Here is a 16,626-nt window from a genome sequence, read left to right on the forward strand (position 1 = left end):
TGCAATATATTGTTTTTTAACGAATATATTCATTTATTGAATTATTTCCTGAGAAACCTCAACGATATTTTTTTAATTTAAAGACATTGCAATTAAAATGATTCCTGATGTGACATAAAATAAAATTTGTATACATACATTAAATATGGGAAAAGGGGAAAACACCAAACAAAAAACTGAATAAAAAACAAATGTCTATTTACAATTTATAAAAAATACAATTATAACTAACATATTTTTACTGAGATCTAATACTTTTTAAGTGTCTTCTTAATAAGGGCAGTTCTTTGCTTATGTGCATCAGTTGTCAAACTTCTCTTGTATGGTCTCAGTTCATCTGTACCAAATCCTGGCGTCCACATGTTATAATTACGATTGAGGAACAACTGTACATCCTTCACTTCAATCGTGTTCACATGCCTGTTCTTTGCTATTAATGCAGCCCCATTCAAACACCGATCCACAAACTCGTCAACATAATTCAAAATTATTTCTTCCACTTCTTCCTCAAGGTTCAAAGATGGATCAGTGTCTCGTACGAGATCCTGGAGGCGAGTTTTCGTTAGAATTTGTCCTGAGGAGTGGTCTGTGTTGAGTCCGTGGATATTGTTGTGGTTGTGTATAACTTTTGTAGGACTTGCACCTAAAAAATTTTATTTAGTAAACCTTTATAAGGATTAGTTATGCTGGACTTACTTGTGTGTTCTAAGGTTGAATTTGTGTGTTGTATAGCCGTTGCTAGTGGTATACCATTATTTGCGTTTACACTGGTCATTATTGTGTGTTGCATTGGCACTTGATTTATTACGATGTTTTGCGGTATTATATTGTTAGTTATTGGTACAGACATCTTTAATTTATTTGTATTTATACACAGTTTACAGCTTAAATAGTATTTCGAGCTAGTAATTCACTCACTATTGACGTGCCATGATTACTTTTCGTATGTATATCTGTGAAGTTAGGTATCATAAACAGGTAACCTGGTTATTTAAAAGTAATTATTTGAATTATTTTTTTAAATTTTAGTTGTAAATTGTCAAATCATTTGAAAATATTTTTGTTTATTAATACAAATTTATATTGTTAAACTAAAACAACCTTGAAAGGTCAATGTAGTAAAGACGTAACTAGTCCAAAAAGAAATTAATAATCATAGAAACACACATTTCTTAACAATGGGAATCACTTTGTTATTTTCATACACAATATACTAATTTGTAATTATAAAATTAAATGAATACGTTAAAATTTCAAATAAAATAAGTTTATTTTATACGCCTCGACTGCATTTACTAGACTGAAGTTGGCCAAAACCAAATTAATTTTGGAACTATTAATTTTTCATATATATGCTATTGTTTTTTACATATCCCAATTATAGTTAAAATTGTACCATTCCGTCTTAAATAATTACACGATTTTTAATTAAAATTTTATTTTTGAACACCCAAATCGATCCATTCTGAGTCATTTGAACTAATTATGGAACAAAGATTTGAGAGACTTACCTGAGTACCTGTTTTCTTTTTCCCCAAATTTCTTTGTTGAACAACAATAACATAATAATTCTTGGATACATTCAATTTTAAATATTGTGTTATAACATAATTATGATTTACGTCCTATATATAATTATCCCTTAATTTACAAACTAGTGAATTCCGGTAAAATATTTTTTAAAATACCGAATTAAAAATGAGTGGTTTAACGCTAGGAGATGTGAATGCGCTTACACTAGAAATAGGACCATTTGAAATAGTACACAGGTGGAGGCGAATGCCCGAATGTGATGAGTTTGTGGGGGCCAGGTAATATTATCAATATTCTCCAATATTGTAACAAAAACAAACCGTTTCAGACGGAGCAAACACACCGTAGTCGCCTACAAAGATGCTATTTATGTATTCGGTGGTGACAATGGCAAATCAATGTTGAATGATTTGTTACGGTTTGATGTTAAGGAGAAATCATGGGGAAGAGCTTTTGCCACTGGTACACCACCAGCACCAAGATACCACCATTCAGCAGTGGTTCATAATACATCCATGTATGTTTTTGGAGGATACACTGGAGATATTCATTCTAATTCAAATTTAACTAACAAAAATGATTTGTTTGAATATAAGTTTAATTCTGGGCAATGGGTTGAATGGAAATTTATGGATCAAGTTCCAGTTGCTAGGTCAGCACATGGATCAGCTGTTTTTGATAATAAATTATGGATATTTGCTGGATATGATGGGAATGCCCGATTGAATGATATGTGGACAATTTCATTAACTGTAATAACTTCATTATGAATTTAAAATAATTGAATAAAAAAATTTCATTTATTAGGGAGAGACAAGAAAATGGGAACAAGTCAGTCAGAAGGGAGAGTGTCCTCCAACTTGTTGCAATTTTCCAGTAGCAGTTGCTAGAGATTGTATGTTTGTGTTTAGTGGACAAAGTGGTGCCAAAATTACTAATTCTTTGTTCCAATTTAATTTTATGAATAAAACGTAAGTATAATAGTGTTAAAGACACCAATTAAGAATTATAAAGGATTATATTTGTTTCTAATAAAAAATTAATTGGTTTTAAAAAAATAAAAACACTTGGTTAATTTCCATATGCATATCTGTAAACAACTAAAAATAGACTACAGATATAAATATCTTAAAGTTAGAAATAAGTGAGATTAAGCATAATTTTTTTGAAAATTTAAATTTTAAAATTCTTTTAGTGAAGTAATTACAATTAATTTTTCTTTTTGTTTAACAAAAATGTCTTCCAAAGATCCCATATATTTATTATTGAATTATTTAACTCAAGAGAGAAAAATGCTTGAAAAATTTAAATATATTCAATGATAATCTGAGAATCTTATTAAAAAACATCAACATATGTATATTCTGTTCATCTGTATAATCCATAATTTACTTTAGTTGGACCCGAATTTCAACGGAGCATATTCTCCGCAACACACCGCCTCCCCCAGCCAGAAGATACGGCCATACAATGGTGGCGTATGATCGACATCTCTACGTCTTCGGTGGAGCAGCTGATTCATCATTGTCTAACGATCTGCATTGTTTCGATCTTGATAGTCAAACGTGGTCTGTTATTATGCCCGCCAGCAAATCATGCCTGCCTTCAGAACGTCTATTCCATGCTGCAGCTGTCATAGGTAAAAAAATGTGTTTTCTTTTTTACTTTGTAACCTTTTGATGGTCTGTTTTAGGCGAAGCAATGTATATTTTCGGTGGAACCATTGATAATAATGTACGAAGTGGTGAAATGTATCGTTTCCAATTTTCCAACTATCCAAAATGTACACTCACTGATGACTTTGGAAGACTCCTAGAATCACGACAGTTCTGTGACGTACAATTCATCGTAGGTTCACAGCAAAAAGTTATTCCGGCTCACTTGGCGTTTGTTGCTGCCAGATCTGCTTACTTGCGGAATAAAATACGTTTGGCCAAAGATACCAGAGATAGAAAACTTGAAAAACAGTTTGGTAAGCAATAATAAATATTAATATTGGTTACATTAAAAATGTTTAATTGCTTTGGCGGATTTAGAATTATGTTCTTGGATATTTTTAAATTAAATTGAATATTGTAAAAAATATGTAAAGTACATGTTTTTGGTCCATGGTACATTTTTGTATTAAACATGATACATTATTAAAGCATTTTTATGGATTAATATTGAAATGTATTTTTTATAGGCACCACAGACGTTCAACACTCAGAGGTTCCAATGTTGGAAATAAAATTGCAGGACGCAAACCCGGATGCTTTCGAAATGGTTCTCAATTACATTTACATGGATTCTATTGATCCGACCAAAAGTGCTAAAGAAGGTGAAGATCCGTTTAGTAACCGTATAATACTGCAGATGATGGACGTGTACCGTCTGGCCGTTCAGTTTGACATGGTGCGTCTTGAACAACTGTGTATCCAATACCTCAACAACACGATTAACTTGAATAATGTATTGGACGCGCTTCATTATGCTGACAGCCTCCAGTTGGTTTTCATTAAAGAGTTTTGTCTTAGGTTCATTGTAAAAGAGGCTAATTACAATCAAATTGTTATGAGTCAGGAGTTTGAATCGTTAGACAGGCGGCTGATGGTAGAAATAATTAGACGGAAACAAAAACCTCAATCTAAAGTAAACAGCGATGTTGCCTTTGATAATGCCGGTAATTCACTTCAAGAAGACATGAAGAACTTCTTGAAATACAATGGAAAAGATCTAGTCGATATCGATTTAACAGTAGATGGGTTTCCAATTCAGGCTCATAAAACGGTTCTGGCGGCGCGTTGCGGTTATTTCGAGGCAATGTTTAGATCGTTTATGCCCGCTGATAATAAAGTAGCGGTGCAAATAGGTGAAATGGTTCCATCTAAAGAATCATTCAAATCTCTCTTGAGATACATCTATTATGGAGAAGTAAGAATGCCACCCGAAGATTCCTTGTACCTTTTTTCAGCTCCATTCTTCTACGGCTTTACGAATAACCGTTTGCAGGCGTTCTGCAAACAGAATCTAGAAATGAACGTGACATCCGAAAACGTAATACAAATTTTGGAAGCTGCAGATAAAATGCAAGCCAATGATATGAAAAAGTATGCTTTGGATATAATTGTGCACGACTTCACAAAGGTAGCCAAATTGCCGAGAATCAAATTGCTCAGCAAGGAACTGATTCTCGATATATTGATGGCTTTATCCAACAATATGAGCGACAGTGACTTACGACCAGACGTTAGTACAGTCAGTATAAATACGGATTCTTGATCGGTAGTGTCGTCTATGATTTCACATAGCGATTCTCATAATTACGGAGTGGTCATCTCTAAATTCACTGTACAGGAATTATATCATGCAATTTGTATCGTGATAAGGATAGCAGAACTATTTGGGGAACTAGATTAATTTTACTTTGAGACAACACATTAAACTTGAAATTATGCACAATATTGTTTATTAGTTGTTAATAATTATGTATATAAATCTTTCTAATGTGCTGTTCTATGTCAATGTAATTATATTTACTATTTTCTATAGAAATTTTATGAAAAATAACTATAGTATTGTTATTAATACTTGGAGAAAAAGTCCAGTCAATATAGTTTAAATGCATGTTAGAAATATTCTATGATGTGATATATGACTCTAATTTTACATTTTACTTCTTATTTTTTCTATGTGACGTTTCAAAAACTTTTACTCTTTTTATTTTGTTCTAAAAGATTTTGAATATTTTCTTGATAAGTATCAATTAGTAATGTAATTAATAATTTTTAGACTAAATAAGAATTATCTTATGCGATAAATATTAGTATACGAATATTTTAATTTATGAAACAATGTATATTTATAACATTGAATCGAAAATATAATCGAAATATTAGCTGTCATTGAGAAAGACTTAATTTCATACTTTATAAAAATTTAAACAATTTTTTTATATTGCATGTTCTAATATATATTATATATAATTGGTATTTGATCTCTATGTAACACTCTACTTTGTTACGAAAATTGTGATTATTATAGACTAAAATTAGTATTAATTATTGTATAAGTTATACTGTGAATGAATATTAACAAATGTTAACGACAAAATGTGTTTTATTTAATCCTTTTTGTATATTTATAGGGCTTGTGATCATATAAATATTTTATTAATGTATCTTATTAAATAAATAAAAGTACATTTTTATTTTAAATATATATTCATTAAATACAATAAAACTATGCTAGTGATATTAACCTTACATCTAAGGTGTTTGTATAAAATAATTGTTTAAAAGTCATAATAGAACATTCTACGAAAAAAACATTGATCAACTTGATCTCAATAAAGAAAAATACATTTAAATTCAATGTAATATTAAAATAATAAAAAAATAACATAAAAATTATTTACATAAAATATAGTGTTTGTAAGAAATTGGGAAAGAATTTCTATAATGTATAAAGTAGTGAATTATTTACAAATATTTTTGAACCTATCTACGGAAAATTCGATAACTTAAAAGTAATCTAAATTTGGTATAAAACGGGTTCATACAAAACTGAAAAATAATTATCGAGTATATCTTTTAAAGGTCACAGAAAAATCTATCAGGCGTGGATTGTAGTAATCAAGCCATTTCCTACTACAATATAATTTTTATATGTTAAAATTTTCATAAGGTTCCATGTCGGAAGACTACACAACGGCTTAATGAAAATCAAATTATTCTTATGTATTAAGTAGTAGTAAGTAGTAAATAGCTCGAGTTTTCAAGCAAATAAATAAAGACATTCAATGAAATTACGTAAAGGTGCATAAAAGGTACATTGACAACATATTGTACCATATGTACAGTATTCTTACACAATAAAATGGAAAGTTATATGTTCTATTGGAAATATGAGATGTGTCGGTACGTCGACACGCAGCAATATACTGTATTAATGAGATATAATTTAATGTTGTATGTATATTCAAAGCTTTAAATATTTGGCAAAACAAATGTGTCCACGAAAATTAGACACCAATAGAAAAATATTGACTACACCATAATTACATAGTCGAAATTTAAAACTATAAGAATTAAGATAAAGACAAAATTAAACTAAACATCATTAATATAGTATAAAGCTATCCAAGTGTCTAAAAGCAACTACCGACTCTTTAGAATGAAACGTCGCGACATCATTTCGTGATCGGCGCCGTTTTGCCGTTCTTCGCTTCCTTTTTGGTCGGCGTCGGCGATATACAAATGACATCATTGTCATTGTTCTCCGCATTTTCCTCCTTCACGTCATTAGTGTCGTCCGGCAGTGGACCGTTGTCCGTCTCCCATTCCTTGAGGATGGCGTCCAGGTTGTAGCGTTTGCGATGATTAAGGAAGAACGTGCGGATGTGGGCCTCCGTTTTGTTGCCCAAAACCTCGGCGATGCTCTTGAAATCCTTGCCGTATTTGCGTACACCCTGGACGGCGATCAACAGTTCCTCGTTCGTCCAGCGTGCGGTGATACGGGATGAGTTGTCAGCGATGTTTGGTGGACGGAGATCTTCTATAGAATCGGAGTGCTTGCGCTTTAAGGAACTTATGTTTTGTTTATTGGCTTGGATCTAGAACAAAAGAGATAGATTTTAGATTATTTATATAAACTAAAATTATGTGTTTAACGTTGATTATAACAGTCCTACGTTGTTACTAGAAAGACGTAAAAAGCAAAATTATATTTGAATATATTTTACACAATCTTAAAATGAATTAATGAATTCATGTAATTCGTTTACAGATTGTTGTGGGTACCCATTTTTTTTACTTACTTTGTCTGGTGGAAATTTTCTAACTAACAATGCAACCAAGTTTAAGCATGCAAACATTCATATTAAATAAAACACAAATATTACATGCAGCAGAAGCAGTACAAAAAAGCATTCACCAAAAAACGGGATCAAATTAATACAATTATTGTTAAATATGTCTTGCCCAAAATAGATATGTTAAGTTACTTTAAGAAGTATAATGATGAATTGCAATCTGTTGCGTTCCTTTTATTATGTTCCAAAATTCAACTTATTATACATGAAGCAAATAATTCAATTTTATTGCTAACACATAATTTCGTTGGCATAAATTATTTTTCTATATAAAAATTAGGTTCAAAATATTTATTTTGATTATACAATACACATATAGTGTAAAATTGACAAAAACAATTATCTATTCTATACAAGGTAAATTGACTTTAGAACACTGAGGCAGAATAACTAAAAATATTTAATAACAATAAAGCAGAGTGATGAGAAGCGATACGTGGTAAAATTGTAATGATTTGGACAATCTGGAAGCAATGAACGAATTGTGTTTATATGATAGTACCCTCAGATGCAGAAATTGCAAGAAAAAGTTTTGATATATATGCCCTGTATTTCAATGCAAACGGAGCAGAAACCAAACATCAGTGTTCTAGAAGTTTCAATTTACACCGCATAGACAACGTACACCCCGAAAAACAAGAGACTTGTGTGATGGCATTGTGGAAGCTATAGGGTGGGTTAGGGGTATAATATAAACGGTGTGTTGTTGGCGGTGTGGTGGTGGTTAGTACTCACTTGTGTCTGCAGGGAACTGACCTCCCTTTCCATGCCCCTGAGCATGATCGTTGCCGCATTGCCCGACGCCATCACCGCCAAGTCGTCGTGATTGATGAACATGCCCCGCGGCGGCTTCAGCCTCTGGCGGCCCCCGTCGGGGCCGCTCCCGCCGCGAGTGCCTGCCGCGGGACCCGACGTGGGTCTCAACGCTCCCGTGCGTCTACAGGTAAGAACAACAGATCGATATGTTTTTAACATGCTCCTTTTTCTCAGCAACAATGTTGTGGGTGTTTGTGGATTCATTTTGTTTTTATTGTAATACTGCGGAACTGCTCTATTGTGAGTACTGATTTGGTTTCACGTGTTTTCATAGCGTGAGCCATACCCCCACACTACATGGATCATGCTCTATATACTTTATTATGGTTGGAATGTCTAAATTTTATTATATAATAGAAATTAAATTCGTTTAATATTAAATTTAAAATTTGAATCAGTATGGACATAAACATTTCAACCTTAACATTGCCAGACCAACTACCAAAGTCCCAGCACAATTATTTTCTAAATACCGTAACTCCCACAATTAGATACACAGCTTAATTAGATAGCAAGGGGTAAGATAATACCGAAATATAGGGCATAATACCAATGTATTGTCTGGGTATCAATCGAAAATTAGCGTTAGTAATTAAAAAATTGGATTAAAAGTGCCAATCGCGTGAAAACATCAATATTTCTATAGTAATACAAAATTGAATAAACGTCCTATTAGACAAAAATGGGCATTACTCATGAAATTTTACGAGTATCGACGTCAATACAAATAACTGATCCCATTTTCATCAAACAGCCATTCAATTCACTTTCGCATCGCCGAAAATAATTTGAAAACACGACGTAAAAATTTTGTGGTCCTCTCGCGTATGAATTTTTTGTATAAAGCATACGTACCTCCAGTGCTGGTAGCAGGAATTGCACAGGTGTCCCTTGGATGTCATCTGTGTGACATTGCAGACGACGCCGCAGTTCGAGCATGCTCCACCCTCACCCTGCACACATACAACAATCATACCGTTCATGTTCACAAATCAAATACGATTTATGATCTACTTTTATCATTATCAAACTTTTAATTAAAAGGCCGTCAGCGTCAGCATCAAAAATTCTGTACTATGCATACAAGACAATCAAATCAAATTCAGTCAATAATTTTCAAAAATTCGAAACAAATGTTTGAATTATTAAAAATTATTGTCAAGATATTTATTTCTACAAATAATTTAAACCTGATTAAACTAATTAACTGTTATTACATTTTTACTGCATTAAATTTATAATATAAAAACATAGCACATTTATTTTGACGACTGGCTGAAAAAAAGTGATATTTACAGGGCAGCAACGGCATGATGCTTGTGTATTTAAATGTATGCAGAATTATGTGGTTTTGCATTGTACCATGTATCAAAATAAAATAAACACATGCAATAATAAATATAAAATAAAAAAGTGCCTTGAACAATATACCAATTTCCTTAATTGCTTCAATAAAGAAATTGATGGTGCTAATAGGAAAGACGATGTGATCCTGGAACACCGCTATTTTATTATTAGATTAAGCAGTTTGTAACAAAAATCATTTGATTTATGTTTGGTTCATACACCGTCGAACCTCGTAATGTGACATGAATTATGTATGACTAAACACTAATATTAATAATAAAATGCATGCTTAAGGACATTTATACACTTAGAAGACAAAAATGCAAATAATAACACTGAAAGTGTAGCAGAGTAAACATTGTGATAAGTGTGTGTGTAAATTCAAATAGTAACTTTAAGTAATTCATAGCGTGATAAAAATAATTCTAGGTGCGAAAAGATATTAACGGTTTCTACCTTTAAATTATCTTCACCACTAGCTCCCGCTAAACCAACGGGGCTGTTGTTACGTTGTATACCCCGATGTATTGTCCATTTCTGCAATACCCAATCTATTATTTCAAGTATTTTTAGAAGGGCAAGTATTGAAAGTGACATTTAAGAAAATAAAACGAAGTATATAACAAATTGATACCGTAAAAATATAGAAGTTACAAACTGCTAAATCAATGTATACATGTATTTTATTTGTGACTCTTTGTAATAAATAAGTAAGATTCTATTCTTGTGCCTTACATTTAATTTTTGCATATATCTATTTTAAGGCAGAAAGCTATAATGGAAGCAATTTAGGTACAGCAAATAAAACTAATGTAGGTTTTGCTTAAGTCCATGTCCAAAATAGTTCCAACAGATCACCAGAAACTGCCTAAATCTAAATTAGTGTACTAACATTTAACATTATAATTTTGATGGACAAATATACGAAAAATAAACACAACGAAGTCGGAACAAGTTTCAATAAAATCGAATTCTTGTAAAATTTATGACAATGATTGTCCCAGTAAATCATAATGGTCAAAGTGAAGCTGTATGTTCAATGTACAACACAAATAACATTTTTTAGCTCCCTAAACGAAATACATTGAACGAACTTACTGAAAGAAGATAAATCAATTAAAAACCATGCCCATGGAAAATCTTAAGCATGCAAACAATACTCAGTCTGGTATTCTTACCTTTTCGTCATGGTCGGATCCTTCGTTCGATCCTGCCTCCGAACCAGCTTCGGATGGTGTTCCGTCGTCTTTGGGTGTGTTCAATTTCCTCGCTTGTTTGTCCATAAGACTTGTGCGTGATCTGGTTTTCTTCCAGCTGTAGTAGTACTTTACCAAGCTTGCTATGCTCTTGTCTGGCAACTGTACAAACAATGGTTTGTTTTTTAAAAATATTAAGCACTTTTATGTAATTGTATTTTATATATTGTATAAAACATAATTATAATAAAATAAGTGTGCATATTGTCAATAATTTCATTTATTGATATCAAATAAGTTTGAATTAATCAATATGACAGTAGTGTTAGTGTTGACTAAACTGGACTTCATAGAGTTTCAATGTAAGAAAAAATTGGAATATAATGGAATCAGAGAATTATAATACGTGTGTACTTTAGAGCGAGAATTCAGCATGGATAAGGAGTTACTGAATAGTTACTTTAACCAAATTAAGGTTTGTATAAATGGCAATAACAATAACAAAAATGTCAAAATTATATTATTAAGATGTGAGATACATAAAATGTTTTAGGTAGTTGGCCAGGTTACTATATATAAATATTTATTTTTTAGAGTATTTTCTTAAATACATCAATATTTTAACAATTACAATAATAGTAATAAGTTATTGAATATGGATACATAATTTTTAACTTTCTTTTAAGTTTATTAACTAATTGTACAAAGAACTAATAGATTTGCAATTATAAATTTAAATGTTTTTTTAAGTTCAGAATTCCTTAACGATTTTTTGCGGTTAAACCATACCAAATGTTCAAAATAACATATTTTTGTAATAAAATTTTAGTTTTAATATAATTTTTAAAATATGTTTTTGCTATATTAAGCATAAAATAATTATATAAATAAAATATTAGCAATTTAAAGTGTTGTATATTTTAACTTTCTATTTTTCTAATACTATATCTAAGCATCCCTGACACAACAAATAAAACAATTTCAATTCTTTTATGAATCTACATATAATTATTTGTCAAATTAATTGCAAAAGTGACAGGTTTGAAATACATTTGGTACAAGAAACAGAAGCCATTGGAGTCGTATCTTATGATAGCCTTACCATTTGACGGATTCTGTGAAAACTTTTTCCATGGAACTGGAAGGCCTGTTCGAATAATACTTTGTCTTCAACTGACCACTCATCTGGGAAAGGTGTGAAATTAGCCAAATCCAAAACAGCCCGGTCCAAATCATGTTTGTGCCAAAAGAGCATACCCAATGCCTGTTCCCCATTGTATCCATATTTGTCTTTGGCAAGGACAATGTAGTCTTCCACTATAGTTAATTAAACAATAAAATAGTACAGTTAAGCTTATTAGATTAATGGGGTACAATTTGAAGGTTGAATACTTACATTTTGTTTCAGGAATGGTTTCTGTAGGGGACCACACCAGTAGTGCTCTGTCTGCCAATAGTTCAGGTTTTCTTTGTGCTTCTGGCTGCAATTCTGGACAAACTGCTTGGTAATCTCTACCGACCCTTATTTTATCTACTGGCACTGAAATAACAAGAAAAATCATCATAGTAGGCTCACCCCTCTTATCACATATATTCTCAAAAAAGTATACCAGGACAGTTTAATATCGGATAGGAACGGCTAATTTGACTGATACTAGTTGCACTATAAAGGATTGAAGTCGATTAAGTAAAGTACCTGAGCTCTCGTCCTCGCTTGTGCTCTCTGCTTGTATGTGTCCATTGGGACTTGGCCCCCTACTTCTCCGGCCATTCCGGACGTTTTCTGAATTTTTTTCTGCCAACACCATCCTTTACCCAGAAATGTTTACACCGCAGACACCAAACGACTCATAGATAGGAAATAATTCGATTTATGAATCAGCACACTGCCAGCCAACTTCAAACTTGCGTGAAACTGAATTTTTGTCGTCGAGGCACCGTAGTTTTTCGCGCGTTTTGCCCGTGGTCCGCTTGGGTGCGCTCCGCTTCCAAGCTTCTCCCTCCTTCCCCCCCTGATGATATGGACCTAACCTTAAAAAAAGGATCAACATGAATTTCGTCAATTTGATCATCACAAGAGGAATATCGACCAGTTGCGTGAGAAACGGTAAACGCAACTTCAGGAAGTTCCAGTTGCCGAACAAGAGGGGCTCGAGACAGTTCAAGGAGGCCCGCAGGCTCGATCCGAATCCCGATATTCCCATTGACAGTATGTATTTTGATTATTTAATATTTATGATTTTAGAAGAAGTCTTACCTACAGGTGCTCTTAAAAATATATTTTTGGGGGCTCTTATGTCTCTGCGTATTTATGGTTCTAGTATTAATTTCTGGACTTATCGGTGTCTGAAATAATAAATTATGTATGATTTACTAAAAAGGATAATTATTCATATTACTAGTATTTTCAAACATTTAGTAACTTTATTACGAAAACATTACTAGTTAAAAAAATTTTTAGGAAAATCATTAATTTTTTTTAATTAAAATTATGTGACCTTTTAAATAAAATTAATATGCAACTTCATACAATTTTATTACTAATTTGGAAACTACCAAGATATTTAAACAAAATCTATATTAATACTTACATAATTTTTATTCAATTCTAATACAGTAAAATAATTGCCATTTTTTATTATATGTCAAAATTTATTCTTAATTATAATTAACAAGGTAATTGGTATATTATTTACAATATGCATATTTAAAATTGTAATTTTTGTACTAATACATCAATCATGTCAAAATAGTGATTCATATCTGTTTAAATAATGTAAAATGAAACAAATTTTATTTTTGATTCTAAATGTCTGAATGAGAATTATTATATATTTTGTGAAAACGTATCAATCAACATAACTAATAACTATGTTTTAAAATATGTGAAAAAATATATTTCATAAAATTTTATGGTCTGTGACATTTGGAAATTATATCTTTAGTTCCGCCAGTAATTGAAGATCAGGAATAATTTCTCATGTCAAATTTAAAGAGAATAAAATTCTCATATACTTTTAAGTTTTATTTATAAATATATTAAATTTTTTAAATATATTTTAGAAAATTTCATTAAAACTAGGTAACTTTCTTCTAAGGGTTATTAATAAATATGTCATATTTACTTTATTTTCACAATATTAATTAATTAATTATTAATATAATTTAACTATAAATCATTTAAAAAATATATTAGGAAATGTGGAATATTAGATAAAAACAATTAGATTATTTTTTTTTTAGAAAGAGGCGTTAGAGATACTGGATACTATTTAGATGGTAAATTCATCCATGTTCCTGAAAAAGTGCCGGAGCTCATTGTTCCTGATTTAACAGGCTTTAAAGTATATAATTTCAACTAATTTAAACTTATTAAAAACATGCCCTTTTTGTAGCTTCAACCATATGTATCATACAGAACACCAGATGTAGTCCAAACAGAATTTACAGCTGAAGACTTATTTAATGTAGTATATGCTCCTAAGATTGTTAAAGATTTTAATGAAGGAAAACTAGATGCTGATGGCAATCCATTGAATCCATCAGCTGAGGAGAAGTTAACTGCAGAAGAGGCAAAAATTAAAGCTAGACAAACTGGAAGTGATATATTTCAATAGTTGCCTATAGGTAGTTTTGTTATTGTTCAATTAAATTTGTTGAAATAGGTATAATTGGTTTTATTTATATCACCACAGAATTAAATTTAATAATTCATATAAATATTTATTGGTAAACTTTAGACACAACAATAAATTTATTTAAAGTATACATTTACACAGTAATATTTACATTGGTATTTAAGCCTTACTAATCTTGCGGTTCTTCAAAATACTAGCTATGAAAAACTCTCCAGCCTTATAAGAACTTCTAACAAGAGGTCCACTGGCTACATACAAAAATCCCATTTCCTTGCCAGTTGTTTCCCAATGCAAGTATTTTTCTGGTGTTACATACTCTACAACTTTAAGGTGTCTTTTGGTAGGCTGCATGTATTGACCTAAAGTCACACAATCAACTCCCGAATTTCTTAAATCTGATAAAGTTTGTTGAACTTGAGCGTCTGTTTCGCCTAGTCCTAACATTATAGATGATTTTGTTATTAGGTCAGGATTGAACTTCTTCACTGCCTCCAATGTTGATAAAGATTGTCTAAAATTATAAACATACTTTGTAATAGAAATATAATTTCAAATAGGAAGGGTTACCTATATTGAGCTCTTCTATCCCTTACAAATGGGGTTAAAGATTCCACAGTTTCAATGTTGTGTGCATACACATCCAGCCCACAATCTACTATGATTTTTACATGATCTAAATTGCCTCTAAAGTCAGGTACAAGACATTCTACTAAAATGTCTGAATTCCTAAAAAAAGTTATATAAGTTATTCAATTTGTAACTTAAATTCATACACTCACTGTCTTTTAATTTCTCTTACAGTTTCAGCAAAGTGATTTGATCCTCCATCAGGCAAATCTGCAGCAATTAAACTTAAACAATTTCAATTTCAAATAAAATCTTACTTACCATCTCTGTCTACAGAAGTCAGGACCACATAATCCAGACCCCATGTGGCAATAGCTGTAGCAGTATTCTTTGGCTCATTTGCATCTGGGGGTGGTGGATTTCTTGAAGTTTTAATTGAGCAAAATCTACAGCCTCTAGTGCATGTATCACCCAATAACTTAAATTAAAATTGTTAATCATTTCATGTAAAACAATGCTTAAAATTTACCATAATTGTAGCAGTTGCTGTTCCATGTTCACCACCACCCCAACACTCCCCAATATTGGGACACCTTGCCTCCTCACATACAGTATGTAAGTTTAGTTCTCTGAGTTGTTCTTTCAGTCTCGCAAAATTCTTTCCAGTGGGAATTGTTCTTTTGAGCCATGGTGGTAATCTGAGTCTTTGATCTTCACCCTTTTCTCGTTTTAGTTTGCCATCATACTCTTTCCAGTTATCTGGGTCATCAGGCAGAACTGGATTTGGGTTTTCAATAAAGTCCTGAAGTGTTGGGCCTTTGGAGATTCGCTCTTTTAAGGCCTCAAGATGGGATTTGTTTCTTAACCTCAAATCCTATAAGATGTTAGATAATATATATGTGTTAATTACGTTATGATTTACCTTTGAGGCGAAATTCCCCGTCCGTAAAAGAAATTTAGATGTTTGCATCATTATAAATGTGGTTTAACCTAATTATTTGGTAATCAGAGTATGGAAGGTCACATACTGTCAAAGTGTCATTTGATTCTTAAGATAAACATTGGCCGAACGTTGTGTAATATGAGTTGCCTATACTCGTTTAGTAAAATTATGTTCTTTGGGATTAAATTCTCTGGTTATACAATTTTGTATAAATATTTTAATATTTCGATAAACGTCCATAATCAGAGAGGCATATATGAAAAGTAAAGTAATTATTTTAATATTTATTATATTTTGAAAATTAACTCTTTAATTTTATTATTAGTGAAACATTTGCTGGGAATTTAATATTTTTTATACATTTTTTTATAAATGTAATTTACAGTTAATTTTTTTATTTTCATTAATTAATGTTTACTAAAAGTAGCAAAATTTTCGCAATAATGTTTTATATATTAATAAAAATAATAAATAAATTTATTAAAATATTTTATAAATAAAATTTAAATTTTGATTAAAAATTAAATTATTAAAAACAAAAATAAAACTTAAAAGGTTATATTAAACTTTTTATTCATTAAGAAAATTTAAATCTGAAATTTGTATATACTGAAATTTAGGAAAATTCATTTAACTTATCAATATGATGGAAAGATTAAGGTGGAATAAAAAGCAAAAATTGTTTTCTTAATTACAATATATATTAATAGTAGTATGTACAACTTTAGATTTAAT

The 16,626-nt window shown here is 31.2% G+C and overlaps 5 protein-coding genes across 5 annotated transcripts; 2 read left to right on the plus strand and 3 right to left on the minus strand.

The window, feature by feature from the left end:
• Positions 1-177: 177 nt before the first annotated feature.
• On the minus strand, positions 178-1,064 carry LOC109595034 (transcription initiation factor TFIID subunit 12). The gene is made up of 2 exons (XM_020010310.2): positions 697-1,064; positions 178-643 (listed from the first exon to the last, which is right to left on the minus strand). Exons 1-2 carry the CDS (start codon positions 848-850, stop codon positions 249-251), a joined length of 549 nt encoding a protein of 182 aa, XP_019865869.1. The 5' UTR covers positions 851-1,064; the 3' UTR covers positions 178-248.
• A 420-nt stretch (positions 1,065-1,484) lies between these two features.
• On the plus strand, positions 1,485-5,574 carry LOC109595020 (leucine-zipper-like transcriptional regulator 1). Its single transcript, XM_049970048.1, has 6 exons — positions 1,485-1,811; positions 1,862-2,285; positions 2,341-2,504; positions 2,931-3,172; positions 3,227-3,505; positions 3,719-5,574. Exons 1-6 carry the CDS (start codon positions 1,699-1,701, stop codon positions 4,792-4,794), a joined length of 2,298 nt encoding a protein of 765 aa, XP_049826005.1. The 5' UTR covers positions 1,485-1,698; the 3' UTR covers positions 4,795-5,574.
• Positions 5,575-6,334: 760 nt separating this feature from the next.
• LOC109595046 (REST corepressor 1) lies at positions 6,335-12,581 on the minus strand. Its single transcript, XM_020010321.2, has 7 exons — positions 12,440-12,581; positions 12,140-12,283; positions 11,846-12,060; positions 10,726-10,905; positions 9,056-9,153; positions 8,120-8,321; positions 6,335-7,126 (listed from the first exon to the last, which is right to left on the minus strand). The coding sequence occupies exons 1-7, from the start codon at positions 12,549-12,551 to the stop codon at positions 6,704-6,706; spliced, it is 1,374 nt and encodes a 457-aa protein (XP_019865880.1). The 5' UTR covers positions 12,552-12,581; the 3' UTR covers positions 6,335-6,703.
• A 200-nt stretch (positions 12,582-12,781) lies between these two features.
• Positions 12,782-14,407, plus strand: LOC109595048 (39S ribosomal protein L41, mitochondrial). The gene is made up of 3 exons (XM_020010323.2): positions 12,782-12,952; positions 13,987-14,087; positions 14,139-14,407. The coding sequence occupies exons 1-3, from the start codon at positions 12,793-12,795 to the stop codon at positions 14,358-14,360; spliced, it is 483 nt and encodes a 160-aa protein (XP_019865882.1). The 5' UTR covers positions 12,782-12,792; the 3' UTR covers positions 14,361-14,407.
• A 33-nt stretch (positions 14,408-14,440) lies between these two features.
• On the minus strand, positions 14,441-15,995 carry LOC109595030 (lipoyl synthase, mitochondrial). The gene is made up of 6 exons (XM_020010307.2): positions 15,871-15,995; positions 15,478-15,822; positions 15,270-15,426; positions 15,161-15,218; positions 14,949-15,107; positions 14,441-14,892 (listed from the first exon to the last, which is right to left on the minus strand). Exons 1-6 carry the CDS (start codon positions 15,919-15,921, stop codon positions 14,541-14,543), a joined length of 1,122 nt encoding a protein of 373 aa, XP_019865866.1. The 5' UTR covers positions 15,922-15,995; the 3' UTR covers positions 14,441-14,540.
• Positions 15,996-16,626: the final 631 nt, after the last annotated feature.

Source organism: Aethina tumida, chromosome 7 (assembly GCF_024364675.1).
Source record: "Aethina tumida isolate Nest 87 chromosome 7, icAetTumi1.1, whole genome shotgun sequence".
Lineage (NCBI taxonomy): Eukaryota > Metazoa > Arthropoda > Insecta > Coleoptera > Nitidulidae > Aethina > Aethina tumida.

Coding starts and splice junctions, on each gene's coding strand:
- LOC109595034 (XM_020010310.2), bottom strand. CDS start 850: ATGTCTGTACCAATAACTAACAATATAATACCGCAAAACATCGTAATA. Junction 644..696: donor TTCAACCTTAGAACACACAA/GTAAGTCCAGCA, acceptor AAAATTTTTTAG/GTGCAAGTCCTACAAAAGTT.
- LOC109595020 (XM_049970048.1), top strand. CDS start 1,699: ATGAGTGGTTTAACGCTAGGAGATGTGAATGCGCTTACACTAGAAATA. Junction 2,505..2,930: donor TTTAATTTTATGAATAAAAC/GTAAGTATAATA, acceptor AATTTACTTTAG/TTGGACCCGAATTTCAACGG. Junction 3,506..3,718: donor AAAACTTGAAAAACAGTTTG/GTAAGCAATAAT, acceptor TATTTTTTATAG/GCACCACAGACGTTCAACAC.
- LOC109595046 (XM_020010321.2), bottom strand. CDS start 12,551: ATGGTGTTGGCAGAAAAAAATTCAGAAAACGTCCGGAATGGCCGGAGA. Junction 10,906..11,845: donor TTCACAGAATCCGTCAAATG/GTAAGGCTATCA, acceptor TTGTTTGTACAG/TTGCCAGACAAGAGCATAGC. Junction 8,322..9,055: donor TCCTGCTACCAGCACTGGAG/GTACGTATGCTT, acceptor TCTTACCTGTAG/ACGCACGGGAGCGTTGAGAC.
- LOC109595048 (XM_020010323.2), top strand. CDS start 12,793: ATGAATTTCGTCAATTTGATCATCACAAGAGGAATATCGACCAGTTGC. Junction 12,953..13,986: donor TCCCGATATTCCCATTGACA/GTATGTATTTTG, acceptor TTTTTTTTTTAG/AAAGAGGCGTTAGAGATACT. Junction 14,088..14,138: donor CTGATTTAACAGGCTTTAAA/GTATATAATTTC, acceptor CCCTTTTTGTAG/CTTCAACCATATGTATCATA.
- LOC109595030 (XM_020010307.2), bottom strand. CDS start 15,921: ATGATGCAAACATCTAAATTTCTTTTACGGACGGGGAATTTCGCCTCA. Junction 15,427..15,477: donor CAGCAACTGCTACAATTATG/GTAAATTTTAAG, acceptor TTTTAATTTAAG/TTATTGGGTGATACATGCAC. Junction 15,219..15,269: donor GACTTCTGTAGACAGAGATG/GTAAGTAAGATT, acceptor TAATTGCTGCAG/ATTTGCCTGATGGAGGATCA.